The 15,248-nt window shown below is 42.8% G+C and overlaps 3 protein-coding genes across 4 annotated transcripts; 1 reads left to right on the top strand and 2 right to left on the bottom strand.

Moving 5' to 3' along the window:
• Positions 1-68: 68 nt before the first annotated feature.
• Positions 69-3,943, bottom strand: LOC147186092 (ras-related protein Rab-19-like). The gene is made up of 4 exons (XM_086102765.1): positions 2,537-3,943; positions 1,208-1,391; positions 719-822; positions 69-583 (listed from the first exon to the last, which is right to left on the bottom strand). Exons 1-4 carry the CDS (start codon positions 2,729-2,731, stop codon positions 395-397), a joined length of 672 nt encoding a protein of 223 aa, XP_085958891.1. The 5' UTR covers positions 2,732-3,943; the 3' UTR covers positions 69-394.
• Positions 3,944-4,116: 173 nt separating this feature from the next.
• LOC147186091 (tetraspanin-8-like) lies at positions 4,117-7,849 on the top strand. Of its 2 annotated transcripts, XM_086102763.1 has the most exons (9): positions 4,117-4,302; positions 4,989-5,054; positions 5,402-5,515; positions 5,618-5,692; positions 5,753-5,851; positions 5,936-6,022; positions 6,765-6,824; positions 6,896-6,979; positions 7,072-7,849. In XM_086102763.1, exons 1-9 carry the CDS (start codon positions 4,117-4,119, stop codon positions 7,174-7,176), a joined length of 876 nt encoding a protein of 291 aa, XP_085958889.1. In that variant the 3' UTR covers positions 7,177-7,849. The 2 variants fall into 2 exon arrangements, with proteins under 2 accessions (XP_085958889.1, XP_085958888.1); XM_086102762.1 differs by having other exon boundaries at positions 5,402-5,692.
• Positions 7,850-8,378: 529 nt separating this feature from the next.
• Positions 8,379-11,242, bottom strand: LOC147186090 (tetraspanin-8-like). The gene is made up of 9 exons (XM_086103913.1): positions 11,059-11,242; positions 10,792-10,857; positions 10,179-10,295; positions 10,018-10,092; positions 9,833-9,928; positions 9,673-9,762; positions 9,013-9,081; positions 8,855-8,938; positions 8,379-8,764 (listed from the first exon to the last, which is right to left on the bottom strand). Exons 1-9 carry the CDS (start codon positions 11,116-11,118, stop codon positions 8,630-8,632), a joined length of 792 nt encoding a protein of 263 aa, XP_085960039.1. The 5' UTR covers positions 11,119-11,242; the 3' UTR covers positions 8,379-8,629.
• Positions 11,243-15,248: the final 4,006 nt, after the last annotated feature.

Genomic DNA, 15,248 nt, shown 5'->3' with positions numbered 1-15,248 from the left:
TTTGAGGCCGAAGGCTGATCGCGCTCAGAATCTCCGCTATTAACTTCATCACAATGAGTTTCACAGTGTAGATTTTGTTCCACATTTAATAAAATCCGAATCATCATTACGATCACAACAGAAAAAAAAAAAATCAACAATCATTTATGGAACATTTATGTCCACTGTCACCTGTTCTCCAGTTTCCTCCAGACAGGGAAACGGGTCAAACACTGGGCACGATCATCATTCGTTGCGTCATGAAAACTTCTGATCTTAAGAGAAGGAAGAACTATGTAAAGTCTCTGGAATTGATTCTTCAATGCTTCAACAATCACCTCCTGAGTAACGCTCATTCATTCTTATTGTCCCGATTGGCATCCATTTGTCATCGTGTGTTCCCTCCAGAACATCCTCAACAACACGACTTCTTGTCCGCCGATGTGAAGGCGCCCACAGTGCCGTTCACCGGACGGGAATTAGTCCTGAGGAGTAGTCGGGGCATGCCAAAGCTTTCCAGCTCATCTTGCTGGACCTGAAGGCCGTTACGAGACAGGAGCTCTCTCGCCATCAACATGAAGCTCTCCTCTACATTCTGACCCTCCTGGACAGACACATATGGAAGGCCGACCATGTGCTAGAACACTTTTTCCACACTAGTAGATTGACTGTGGTTTTTTTTCCCATAATAATATATTTCTACAAGTGAGTTGTTTTTTTTTTGCCATGTATATTTCACCTTGGCAGATGTTTCCAGCGCAGCAAGTGCACCTCTTTCTTTTGCCATAATGCAGGCCTCCTCAAACAGAACCTCACGCTCCTCCTCCAAGTCGCATTTGTTACCTGGGTGGACGGAGACAGAAATTCATACAACATATAAATACACATCAACTCACAATTTTTTTAAATTGGGTGGTTTGTTACGACATGTCATTATAATTTATTTTTTTTACGACTATCCACTGTTCACTGAAATCCCTTGGTGCCAAGAACTATGTTAAAGTAAGACGAGGAGCTTCATTTAGTCATGCCATAGCCCCGTCTAATACGAAAGTAACGCTTTGCCGCCATCTTGCGGCATCTACAGGCAATAATAAACCTTTTGGATGGGCAATTACTGCTTGCAGATCTCCAACCAGAGATGCATAGAACATTTCTAAACATTCAAATGAAAACCTTTTATTTCACAACACTGCCATCTGCGGGATGTGGCAAAGCGCACACTCACCAATGAGAACCAGCACCACGTTGGCCGCCCCGTAGAGCTCCACCTCGTGTATCCAGTCGCTCACCGACTCAAAAGTGGTGCGTCGCGTGATGTCATAGGTGATCATGGCGCCGTGAGCGCTGCGGTAGTAGCTCTGAGTGATGGTTCGGAAGCGTTCCTGTCCCGCCGTGTCCCACACTTGCATCTGTTCAACACAGTATTAATCACACTCGGTGCCTGAGTAGAAGATTCAACTCCTGCACTGCAGTCAAAACGAGGAAGTACTTTGTTTCACACTAAAACATGTTAAATCACTACAGCTAGCATGAATGTTAGCATGAATGTTTATCATCCACACACGCAGTGTGTGGCAAACTACATTAGTGTGGCAACAGGTGCCGTGGCGACCCTCAGCCGCTGCACGTGTTTACTGTCGAATCTGCGGCAGGGAAAGGGGAACGAGTTTTTGTGAAGTACCCTGAGGGCCACATGACACACAAAGAAATAGCTCGCTAGATCGTTGGATCGCTAGCTAGATAAGGAGCGTGGGGGGTTTGGTGAAGTCCCCTGAGGGCCATATGCCATACACAGAAATAGCTAGCTAGATATTTAGATAGCTAGCTTGATAAAGAGTAATGTGATTTGTTAGCTTGTCGATGTTTCCCATTTTGAGCTGGAGTTAAGCTAGCGGATTTCGAGGCAACATTATCTAGCATCTTCTTGTATATAGCATCGCAGCTGCTTGTTGTTAAACGAGCAAGTCGAAGCAAGCAAAAATGTCCCAACGACAGCGCGTATCTTCGAAAAACTCTGACCTGGGGTCAGTTGTTTTTCAAGATACCGCCGTGATATAACTGCCTGGGTCATTTTTAATTGTGTCATAATTATCTGGTTGACGAATATATTTTTAACACCGTGTTAACTTTTTGCGGAACCAATCATGATGCAGCTCATCTACTTATCAGCGGTTCCTTCGCCGAGGCGCCACGCAAAGGAACCTGAACAACCGGTTCTCGGTTCCAGTTGCCAGTCGGGCTTGTTTTGGACACTCAGCCCAAAAGCTCCCTTGTAAATAAAGCTCAACAAAGTTGCGTTTGATTGGTTTTGAAGCCTTTTTCAAGACCTGTTTGAGTTCAGTCGTGTTCGTGCGGCAAACAGCTGACACCGCCAAAAACCATAACAAAGGCAAAAAATAAATTAAAAAAAACCGTCTAATTTGAGTGCTTCCTCATGCTTAATCTTTGCTATCAGTAGTAACATGTTGGGACTTTTTGCCAGACTTTGTCTTGAATTAATTAAATATAAAACCTCCCTTAAGGCTTCCTCAACGGAAATCAATATGCTACTGACCTTGACTTTCTTGCCTTCAATATCCAAAGTGCGCACAGTGAAATCCACCCCAATGGTGTTCTGCTGCTTCTCTGAAAAAACTCCCGACTTGAAGTTCTGGACCACGCAGGTTTTCCCCACATTGGAGTCTCCGATCAGGATAATCTTGAACAGGTAGTCAAAGGAGTCGTCATGTTCCGTTCCTGGGTTCTGCATCCTGGAGGAACTTGGTATTGGGGGACAGGGGAGCGGACGGCAGGGGTTGGTGGGCCCAATTCTTGGGCTGCGGGGATGCCGAGTGATGTTTGGGGAAAGTCAATTTGCAGAATCAAATATGTCTCACCGCAGGGGAAATTGGAGGAAACGTTTTCACATTGATCCCGTCCGACCGGTTCCTGACGACTGTTTGTCAAGGTGTCAAATGATTCCGCTCAAAGGTCAACAATTTCTTCACATTTTCTTTGTGGTTTCCAAAGTTTCGATCCTTTTTGCCTTTGCTTGCCGTCTTCTGTTGTCAGGTGGTGACCCTCTTCAAGGGCAACCGCAGCAAAAGGCACATCTTTGAATTCCTGGGCCTCCGGAGTCGATCCACTTGACAGAATGTTCTTTTGCATTCAGAGAACCAACACAAAAGAAATGTTTTTTTCCCCCGCAATGCACTTTGCCGTCTTATCCACCTGTTATTCCTTTACTTTCCTTCCCGCAACAGTGCAATGAGCCCGCTTATAGCGACTTCAGTTCCTCCCTCCCCTCTCTCACGCTCTCTTCATAGCACCTGTGGAAACAATAGAATCCCGCCCTACCTGTTTGAGAGACACCAATGTCACTGTTCCTTTAAGACTGCTGGATTGTGGGAAATGAAGTTCACCTGTCCCAAACCTCATTTGAATAGCGAGTGTCATATTTGACAGTTGATCGTAAGATGTGCAACATTTGCAATATCTTTGAATTCTGCTCAAGTCATAGGTTCATAGGTTATTTTGACACCAACATAGGGGATAATGTCACCATTATGCATGTGGCATGCAAACCACTAAGTTGTCAAAATTATTTTCGCAAAATGGCCAAATACAAACAAACAACAACACGCTGCAATTTTTTTTTATGCTACTTTTTTTGGGGTTTGTGTTTGCGTCACTGGGGTTTGTACCTCATGGAGTCGCCTTCTAGAGAATAGCGCCTGAGCGCGATGAATATATCTCAATACCGATTTTTGACAAAAAAAAGAAAAAAAATGACAACAAATTAATCAGACGGTTAATTTAAAAACTATTTAATGCATCTACCAAAAATATTAGAGTGCATGAATAAAGGTACAAACAATCGTCAAATTTGGCCATTGAAGGCACTCGTTTTCAAAACTGAGATTTAAATTTTAAAAAACATTAGAGGTTCGCCATGCCCAAGATTATCCAGAAAAGAAAGAAAACGCAACTTATGAAACAATTTAACAGTCTAATGCTAACATAAAAGAGAAAAGACACCGGACCTCCTTTCGGTTACGTCACACGTACCGTTATCCCGTCGAGAGCAAGATTTCCGAGTGTCCGCGAATCCGGCAACATCCAGCGCATCACTGTGACGTCCTCGCACGCGTTCGAATGCCGTTCCGTCCGAAACATCACCAGCACGCATCTTTGCCCGTTCTCCTTCTACCGTGTGCTTTCGGGGCGTTGTCAAAACTGGGGGTCTGCGGCGGTGGCGACATGCAGCGGAACGCGGTGGTCGTGGTGGCGGATAAAACCAGCCTGAAGAGGCCGTTCATTTTCGCCTGCGCCGTCAACATGGTAAGCGCAACCGAGGGATGAATTGATGCAACTTGGGCGAAAAGAGCCCCCGGAGATGAGCGCCTTGTGCACTGCTGCTTTCATTATTTGGGATCGCGGGGTGGCAACATTTGCCGGCTCGCCTCGAATAGAAATTACGGGTGACGTCACGTGGAGGCCATCCATCAGAATGCACATTTTTTGAATGTGCTGCCGCCGAGGCCAAAACGACATTGAAGCAATTCTTCGGGTTATTTGGTTGTTTCAAAACCAGAAAACATTTATACGGTATAACTTAATTCAGGAAGGAAGGAATTTGAAACCCTGACACTGGCCTTGAAAACGTAATCACATTTTAAAACCCTGTAGCCCTTGCTTGAACCCGTCATTAAAACCCTAATATGACATATTTACAGTACAAACGATTCAGTTAATATGTATTGTGCATAAGCTCATAAAAACCCACCCCGAATGTGCTGAAAAGTTAACTACAACTCGACTCTTCCGAGGCAGTAATTATTTTATGCACCGCTAGAGGGAGCCCACACTTGGAGAATCACAGATTTATATATTTTTTTTCAAAATGACGTCAATTATTGTGATGTCATAAAAACATGCAGTTAGGTTGCGCTCTTTAAAAATAAGCATCGAGAAACCCATGAGATTTCGGTTCATCCTCATAGTAATTCTGTGTAACCTCCCCCAAGGCTCTGTGCTTCTTCATGCTGACCATGACGGCGGTGGGCCACCGGGACCTCTTGCAAGCGGGCCAGGTGGGACTCCTTATGTGTTTATCGTTGGAGGGGGGGGGGAGCTTTTCTCGTCCACTGGCGTGTCCTTGAGCGAGGCAGGGAATTATCATCACGACACATACTCGTGACCCTGAACTTTCACCCCACCCCTCGCCATTTCATGGCCTCGCTGCCCTCGTCACAACGTTTATTACAACTATAAAATCCAGTTCGGGCCAAATGATGCTTATTATGTTGAACTTGAACCGACAACTAATGTTTTTATGTGACGTAATTATAAAGTGTCATTTTTTGATTTGTCGGAGACGCTCGTGTTCGGGGTGTGCGAGTGCTTCTATAAATCTCGAAGTTATGATTTAACTGCTTAGCTGGTGTCCAACGCGTCCGTGGTGATTTTGTACATCCTGGAGATCGCCTGCCTGCTGCTGTCCGTGCTCGGCGTGTTCGGAGCCTGCACGGGAAGGAGGTGGTGTTTGATTCTGGTAATTGAAATATTCACTACCCGTGTTACAAATGTCGGCTGTCAACGGGGATGGGTCGGCTTTTTTTTTTTTTCCTCCAACTGTGTGACCTTCCCTGTGCAGTTTGCAGCCGGGATGGCAGCAGCCAGTCAAACAATCATCGTGAAAACGGCGCTAAGCTACCAGGACATTTACGAGGTAGACGACACACTCGATCGCGTATTCATTTTACAATCCAATTTAAGAGGCTCTCTTTAGACGGGCGTAGCAAGAGAAGAGTCCAAGTTGCTGTCCATGATGCCGCTGAGTGCCACCAGCAAAGTCAACAGGACTTTGCTTCATAGTATTCAAGCACATGTAAGCGCACGCCATTCATCATCGACGCAGTGTAGTCCCATTTCGACAACTCAACGGAGTGTATTGTGTGTGTGCGCTCACCAGTTTAAATGCTGTGGGCTCATCGAAGGCTACAAAGACTGGGGCACAGCCATCCCTGCTTCTTGTCATTGTCAGTCGCCGGGGAAATGCGTGAGTATCCCTTTAAGATACATGCAGACACAATATCTTATGCACTGTACAACATGCGGGCCTGCAAAATAAAATAAAATTGGAATTGAGGTGCATTTACTCAGTTGGATGCTCAGCTGGAAGATAAACTGTTTGATTAAAATAAAGGAAGGAAATGAATATCTATATTTTTTAATATTTCTGAATATTTAATGTATTTCAAATTGTAAAATATTTCTGTCTATTAAAAAGCAGAAATGGGAGTTGAAATCGTTTTAAGAGACAAAATATCATTGATTGTTTCAAAGTATCTTCAAATGTAAATATTCATCCGAAAGTTGTTCATTTTCAATATATTTTACAATTAAGATAAAATACGAAGCATGCCACCAAGTGAGAGACAACTAAAGGAAAGAAATGGAATACTAAAAAAGTAAATAAGACATTCAGCTCAGATTTGAAACTAGATTCATCAACATAAACCGCATCCTAAAAGGTACGAAAGTCACAAATAACACATATCCACCTGTTCGTGGACCCTCTCAATTCATGGTGAAAATGAAACATTTTAAAGAAAACATTTCGAAGCTCAAAAGTCATCCAAAAACGACAAACGTTTTCATTTCCTGTTTAACTTCTTCTTTGGTGACTGTGGAAGTTAAATCCTTGCTTGGGCTTGATTTAACAGCGCCCTCTGTCGCTTCTTGTAAATATTGCCATTAATTTACGTTTGTTTTTTCATTACATTTTTTCCCCTGATCAGATACGACTGCGAGGCAGCGCAACTCTGGGTGCTCCAAAGAACCAATACGTTTATCAGGAGGTAAATACTAATAATTACAAACAAATTTATGTATTGATTTAGATGTTATTTTTGCTGTGTTAAATTCACAGGCTTGCCTACCAATCTATGTCTCGGCATTGAAACGAGCATTCTCGTTGGCCATGGGAATTAAATTTGGAAGTGGAGTGTTCTGGGTAGGCCCCCCCCACCCCCCACCCCCCACCCCACATCACGTTGCATCACCATCCAAGCATTAGTGTACAACTTTTTTTTTTTTTTTTTCCAGGCGGTTCTGCTGGTGATGAGCTTAAAGCTGATGGTGCAGATGAAGCGCAAACAGGAATTCATGGCCCTGCTCCAGTCCAACCGTTACGTCCCCGGTGCCTTCTAGTCATCACGGAGTGAACCTTCTTTGAATTTGCACATGTAAAACACAATATGCTGTATACCATTAATAACCAGGCCATCACTTAAAATGCACGTAGACCTGACACGTAACCCACATGCATTTTGCCTATAAAAGATGGTCCCGTTTTAACATTTATCAAGTACAATTATGATCTGTATGATTATCTTAGCAGGTGTTAACCAGCATACTATCCCAGCATGCACTGGGGGAATGACATTTCCACACATCCAAACAGGCAGGTATGAATATGTTATCGAAATGTATGTAACCGACACCTTACGTATGTAGCACAGTGTTTGCAACGTTATATAACTGGACCGCGACAGGTTTGAATGGTGAAACAGCAGTACACAGAAATGACTGAGAATGTTAACCGCACGTGTGCACACCGGAAACCTCAGTTTGTCTAAAAGCACATGTACGGAGTCATAAAGTGTGATTTTGCAAACGCTTCTTATTTATTTCACCCATTTCATTTCATTTGAAGGGCAAAATGTGTGCACTTAGAAGCCAACAATGTGTATGCTTGGTGCATTTTTGTTTTTGAGAGTTGGGTCTCTCTCCCCCCCGCCAAGTGTGTCAAATGAACATTTAAGGTAATCGGTGATGTAATCTACTTGATTGTAAATAGTGGAAATAAAATGTAATAATTGTTCCCTTTGGGTTTTTTTTTTAACCAATACACACATGCGTAGTTATAAAAAGGTAAAATCCCCATCAATTCATGGTTTAACATTTTCTTAAGTCATCCAAAAACAACAAACGTTATCGTTTCCTGTTTAACTTCGTCTTTGGTGACTGTGGAGGCACATTACTCACTGGGCCTGGTTTAACAGCGCCCTCTGTTGCTTTCTGGAAGCACTGCACATTCATTGCCTTTTTTTCCCCCATTCATTTTTTTTCCCTCTTCAGACAAGTTTGATTGTAAATAGTGGAAATATGTAATCATTATTCCCTTTGGGGTTTTTTGTAAGACACACATTTATAGTTATAAAATGTTCACAAAAAGATGTTTTAATCACAATGTAAAAATATATTAAATGATGAACAAAGTTACAGTATCTCAAGCAAAATTCCCCATGTGAATTCAAATTTTAAAAACAAAAAGAAAACATCTTCCAACTGTTGACAGGTAAATTATAATAATAAAAGAGTGGAGCTTGAATGCACCATAAAGTCAAAACCAAATTTCGATCATTTTATTGCACAACTCAATTTTAAAAACAAAACGATAGGAAACAACCTAAACATCACAGTGAAAACATGACGGAATTCCTTACATGCAAAAAAAACAGTCGAGAAATCCCACACTTGCACCCGATTGCACAAAACACATTCTCGAATCAGAGGATGCGTATTTTGGTTAAGTTAAGCTCCGATTCCACACGACAAGAACACACAATGGACGTTAATCCTTTCTGGCGCGCCGATACGATCAGGTGAGCTCGGCCGGTTCGGCGAGGACGGCGTAGTTGCCTGTTTTGGCCTCTCGACTGTACGCCACCACCAACGTGTCCTTTTTCTCTCTCAGCTGACACAAGATGGCGATGCTCAGCGCGCAGGACAACACCTGGGGGAGAAACGAGACGACGGCGCGGTGGTTTCAAAGTCCATGGGGCGCCAGGCTGATAGAACTGATGACAATCCGGTGCGTCCGTACCCAAAGTGAAGTCAGGCCCATCGAGACGCCCATCATTGTGTTGATGGCCAAGTTTAAATGCGAGATTAGTTTCGGAAGACATGGCTGCAAAAGAGACGCATGTTACGATATGATACATACGGCGTATATATATGACGTCATGTTCGATAAAATGATACTTCTTTATAAATCATGACTGGCGTGCCCTCTGCGGGCTGAAACAGGCTGCTGTTCCTGGGGGCGGCCACCTGCGACGTAAATGACAACAACGGGGTTGGTAAACACCTTCTATTTGCGTCATCCCCCCCCCCAAAAAAAAATGATGGCGAACGAAACAGTTTGAACACGGGTGGCTCAGCGTAATATGTCAATACACAAGAAAGACGCTCAGTAAGCTCAAGAAAGATCCGCCGTTCTTCGCAGAGGATAAAGAATATCGGCCAGTTAGTATTGCTGTATTGTCCATCTGCACGTTGCTACGGTTTGTATTCAAATATCAGTTTGCTCAAAGCATTACAATGACCGCAGCGTGGGCGCTCGTTTTCCCAACGAGGGTGTTTTGTATCGCATGCTAGCATAAAGCTCGCGGGGTTTTTTTGCTCATGGATTTGGCGATGTACGGACGCACAAAGTGTCACTGTGTTTGTTTTAGGTTGAGTTGAACAGTTAACCTCAACTGGGAACGGCGATCAATATCTCAAAGCCTATTTTGGGAAGAATTGTTTACTATCTGCTGCTTTTTTGGTTTGTAAACGGAAGGTGCAGATGAGTCAATTGAAGCTATGGATGAGTGAAATCAGGTGGGTTTCATAGCACACGGCATTATATTTCCGACTTACGCAGTCCTCCACGGCGCCCTTGCACAGGCACGACTCGGAGATGTTGTAGCCCCACTCCACGTAGCCGTGTTGCACTCCGCAGCACTCCAACTAGGAAGCAAACATGACAACAGGGAAGTCCCTCCATTTTCTATTTGCGCCAACATGACGCCACACCCACTTCGATCTGGGTCTCCGTCAGGATTTTCACATCCACCTCGCTGGTGCTGTTCATTGGCTGCATGCTCAGGTAGAATTTGGACATGAGCTCAATCATCTGCGAAAGAGAGAAGGCGGACGGGTCGGCTTGCGGCGTCGTTCGTCAGACCGGGTGAGAAAAGTGAAGAAAACGCGTGTCGGAATTACCACCGGCCGCAAGATCAGCACGTGGACGGCCACGTAAAGGACAAACAGGCTGCACAGGATAATTCCAACTGTGAACTGAGAGACAAACAAACAAACAACAAACCGTCGATGGATATAAAAAGTCTACACACCCCTGTGTGTGTGTGCGTGTATTCACCCACCACAATGAGCACCCATCTCTTCTCTTTGCAGACACCATACAAGGCGATGATGGGCAGGACCAAAATGGTGATGGACATAGCATACATGGCGTTGATGCCCACAATCATTTCCTCGATCTATGGATTTTGTCAATGTCAATCTCATGAGGATTCAGTAGGAAATGAAAAAAAAATCTTTGTTATGGTCATGAGTAGCAGACATACTTTTGCTATAAATTTGACAAACAGTGGGCGCTTTGACTCTTCAGTACATTGTCTTAATTGTCTGGCTACATGTGTTGCTGCACCATTGGGTTGAAAGATCTGTTGCTTGTGGGGTGATTCATTTCTCCAACATCAATGCTATTTTCGTTAGCCACCCGTGGCTTTTTGCAATGCGTTTTAGCATGAAGCTAACAGAACTTATATGGACAATTTTTTTTTTTTTTTTGCTCACAACTCAAATAAAAGTCGCCTGTGAGTCAAGGTGCCACTGTAACCATTAAAAAAAAAAAAAGACAACCAACTATACTTGACTCTTATGTTGATCTATGTGACGTCCGCTCTCCTGTGACGCACTACATTCCCCAAGAGGTAAACCATGATTGACAGTTTGGCAGATGGGAGGCGTTACCTTCTCATCCGCGTGGTACTGCCCGTGGCTGAACAGCGTTCCGGCCAGCATGAGCGCCCCTATGATCTGCGACGAGAAAAAATAAAGAAAGAAAGAAATAGATCAAATCGCTGGCAACACACAATTTGTGACGTGCCATTTTGGGGAGCTTGTAAAATGAATAATTGGTTGTAAAATCAGTTGCGAGAGCCCTAACAAACCACGACATGCCATGGAGTGTAAACATGTGCAAAAAAAAAAACCCAAGAAAAGAAAAACAGCACTCACCGCCATCAGACTTGCGACAATGATAAAACTCCTTTTCAACCAGATGTTCACTTTCCCCATTTTTGGATCTACAGTCCTTCCTGCGGTGTTAAAAACAAACCAAAAACTAGAGTGCCGGCGTCTTCTAAACCCACTGACGTTTGCAGAAGTGCAAAACAAAAAAAGAAAAAGCCCCCCCCCCCCCAAAAAAAGACAAAAAAACGCACACCCTCCTCTCAAATGCAACTGTAGAGAGGAAACGGGGTTGGGGGTGTGGGTGTGGGCGGGATTAGAACTGCATTGGGGACTTTTTGGGTGGGGGCGAAACGATTTGGGAAGAAAGCAGGAACAGATGTGGACATTGTTCATTCATCGATCTTTGTTTTGTTCCTGGTGTGAGGGGGCGCGGTGAAACTCATTCCCAAAAATGCACACGCAAGCCGACTAGAGTGGTGGAAGTACACGAAAAAATAAAAAAAATTAACACCTCGACACTTGAGCTCGTCCTCATTGCACAAAAGCATTTAAATCGAAACCTGATGATTGTGATTGTTTGTTTGTTTTTCCGCCCGCTTCCGAAACGGAAAAAAAAAAAAAAAGGGGAAGCGGTTTGCAGAGATCCACACTGTCAAGATAACTGTCGGGCTCCAGATACCACTGGAAATAATATTTACGGATAGGAAATACAGAAAAGGAATTCCACAAATCCAGTCCAGCCCCCTCCTCATAACATCACATTTTTGTTATGAAAAAGCAACTGTTTAAAATATTTTTGAATTAATTTTTTTAAATATTTTGTATTTTTTTTCCACCCAAAAAGGTTTGTTTCTAGCTTTATCACTGCCCAACAAATCTTTTTTTTTTAATGTTAGTTTTTTTAAGAGAGATGCAAGTAAATATTTTTAATTTTTTTTGCACTGATTTTTCCCATTTTTTCGCATTAGGTTTTTACAATAATCAGAAGAACAATAATATGTAATACAGTAATATTTATTAATTAAGGCTAAGGTTCAGCAACTCGTGGATTTTTTTTTTCAAAAACGTCATCGCTATACATAACAAATCATGGTGAAATCCGTATTGCGCAATCAGCGTCAAAAATATGTTGAGGGAGACAAAATCGTTTTTTGACCAAAAAGCGGAAAAAATTAACTTTTTTTGTGTGTTTATTTGGGGGGGGGGGTAAATCCAAAACATGTCAAGCAGACCAGTGGCTCTCCAGCTAATATTTTCTCTTTGCGACACTTCAAACAAGACTTGTTAAAAATTTGTCACGTGAGCGTCTTGGTGTGAGCTGTGGCCTCCAGCAGCTCCTTGTGAGTGTTTTCATTTTGTATTTGTGTTTGGTTCTACATGTAATATTTTGGATTGTATAAATCGCCACAAACGAAAGTATGACAGGACTCTTGATACCACAAACACTTACTCCGACCTTGCATTACGTGGAAATGAATGACGAAATCCTGAGGGCTATTCCTCAAACTCCAACATGATGATCAGTCGTCTCTGCAAAATAAAGTACAGCTTGTTCCCGAGCTTCAGCAGACAAGAGCCGACCTTCGGGAGGTCACGCCGAGAGCAGAAAACCATCTGCGCAACACGTCACCTTGGTATTCCGTTTACTCCTTCACATGTCACGTTTACATAAACAATTGGGGCCAGATTTCCACATGCTTGGCAAGCTTGCGCCCCCCCCCCCCCACCTCACCACCACCCCATCCTCCCCCTTGTTTTCCGCTTCCCGTATCACCCCAGGAGGGTTTGGGGGGGGTTCTTGCTGTTTTCTCTGTAGTGGTAAAGCTACGTTGACAAAAATGTCCCCGTCCACCGTGGGCAAAGAGACAACACGGATGGCAGGGAGGTTAAACGCGACAGGTTACGATGGCCGCGGGTGCCTGGCGAGAGTCGTAAAAGCGTCCAAACATTTGCCGCGGGCACTCTGGGTGCAAATGAGAAACGGTAAGAAAACTGGCACGACGACGGTAACCCGACATACTGTAAGAGGGCATAACACCCCTCGGAAGCGGTTCGCTGTGGACCACCAACAAGGAAAGAACGAAAGAGAGAACAAATTAAAGAATAGGAAAAAGGGAGAACCAGGTTTGTAATCATTTTAGGATTTTTATTTTATTTTTTAATTATTTATTTTGACTTACGTTTTTTCAATTCAGCTACTTTTCATTGTTTTTAGAAGAGGTTTTAATTTTTTTTTCAATGCTTCGTTTTAGTTTACCTTTTATTTGCTTGAGTTTTAGTTGTAGTTTTTTTTTTTTTTTTCTTTGTTAAACTGTGGCCCAGTATTGTGTAGTACTGTAAACTAAAATTGTCAGACTTTTAAAATTAACCAAAAGTTCACTTTGGACAAATCTGGAGGATGTTTTGGCTAAAATTACAACGACCCCAAAACACTACAAAATAAACCTAACAAGTTTTTTTATTTTATTTTTTATGTTACACAATGGCCAAGTCGATGACCTAACATGAACCTGCGCACATCCCTGGCTGTTACGTTTCACGTCCCTTTTTGTGGTCTCTACAGCCAAACATGAAAATTGTGTCCATGTCACCATATTTTAGCACCTGCCTATATTAATGAACTAATATTTGGCGGAAAACTATGACCAAACATTGACTGGTCGCAGTCTAATTGTACCCTCTTGGTGTTGATGCCGGGGATTTTGTCGAAAGTCTTGACGGAGCGTGACGGAAGTCAAGGAACAAGCAGAACGGCAGCCCGTGAGGCACACTCGTGATTGTCTGTGAGATACTTGGCGAATCATTATGGCACAATGCGGGGGGGGGGGGGGGGGGGGGGGGGGGGGTTTGGGCTAACGCGGCTGCCGTGGGCGCCGGAAACAAAGCCCAATAATGATTTTATTTTGACGCTGTCTCGGAAGGTTTTGGCATTCCATGAATTCTGAGCGTTGACTCTGCCGCGCATGCGCAAAACACAACCGGTGCTGTACTTCTTGAGACGAGTGGAACCCCGCCCCCCCCCCCAAAAAAACAAACATAAAAAAAAAACGATGTCGCTACGGTAACCCCGAGCTCACCCACTGCTTTGACAGCAGATGCGCATTAGCCATAATATGATCAACATGCGGAATGCAGGAAGTTTGAAGCGAAGTTATGCAAGCTTTTGGGATGGCTGAACGATCAGGAAGTGGGACCTTTGGAGCCGTCTTTGATTAGCATTGCGACTTCTTTTCAAGGTTAGAGCATGTGAACGCCGTTAGCACTGTCAGCAATTAGTCACGGATTGTTGGACTGTGAAGGGGAAACCACAATAAAAAAATAAAAAAAGTTTTCGCGTCTGCGATTAGTATTTTGATTTATGACGGAATTGTCAAGAAACAGCTGGAGCCGCGGCGGTAGTGAACTCAACTCAAATAAATCGCCTTTGATTATATTTTCAAAGACAAGTGATGTGATTTAAGCCTTCCAGCGTCAACAGCTCAAGACTTGGGAGTCGTTGAAAAGATTCTTCAAGGGGGTTGATGATTAGTATTACACATAAATTATTCGTCTATGACTATGACGGTCTATGGAGGAATGTCACTTAAATTTCTGGGGGGGGGGGGGGGGGGGGGGGGTTCAGCATTACTGAAGATTAGCTGTCAGTTTTAGTTTGGTGAACTCATTCAGTTTAATTGAATTAAAAATGAATACATTTTTATGACCTATTTGTACTCAATGTATTTTCGCCAAATATAATTCAATGGTACATTTAATTGTTGAATTGAAAATTAAAATGTAAAAATGCTTTACTGTAATTTTGAATCATTATTTGATGTAAATTACATTTTAATTTAAAAAAAACTTCTCTGGATCATTTTATATTTCCTTTATTCTGCAAACATTTTGCATCGCATTCATTTAAAACGTTTATTTTTTTTTTGTCAAAGTAATTTTACAATATTTTTTGTAGGTTTGAAATCACGCCAAATCTTTCTATAGGACCCATCCAGACATGTTTCAGAAAAAAATATATTTTGACTAGGCTGATGCTCTCGGCAGTAGTTGTCACGCGGGCTCTCTCTAGTGGTATAAAAATAATCTCTGGTGTTCCGTTATAAACGACGACACTAACTTTTAGGTGCAAAGCATGTCAGTTTAATCTTCAAATGATTCGTTTTTTTAAAAAAAATTCTAATATCAAATCACAGTGTAAATATTCAGATTGGGCAAAATGTTACAGTGTTTTATAAAAG

Source organism: Hippocampus guttulatus, chromosome 22 (assembly GCF_054856545.1).
Source record: "Hippocampus guttulatus isolate MCC_2025c chromosome 22, RoL_Hgut_1.0, whole genome shotgun sequence".
NCBI lineage: Eukaryota > Metazoa > Chordata > Actinopteri > Syngnathiformes > Syngnathidae > Hippocampus > Hippocampus guttulatus.
The sequence above is the reverse complement of the archived record's forward strand: the minus strand, read 5'-3'. Positions and strand labels throughout refer to the sequence as shown.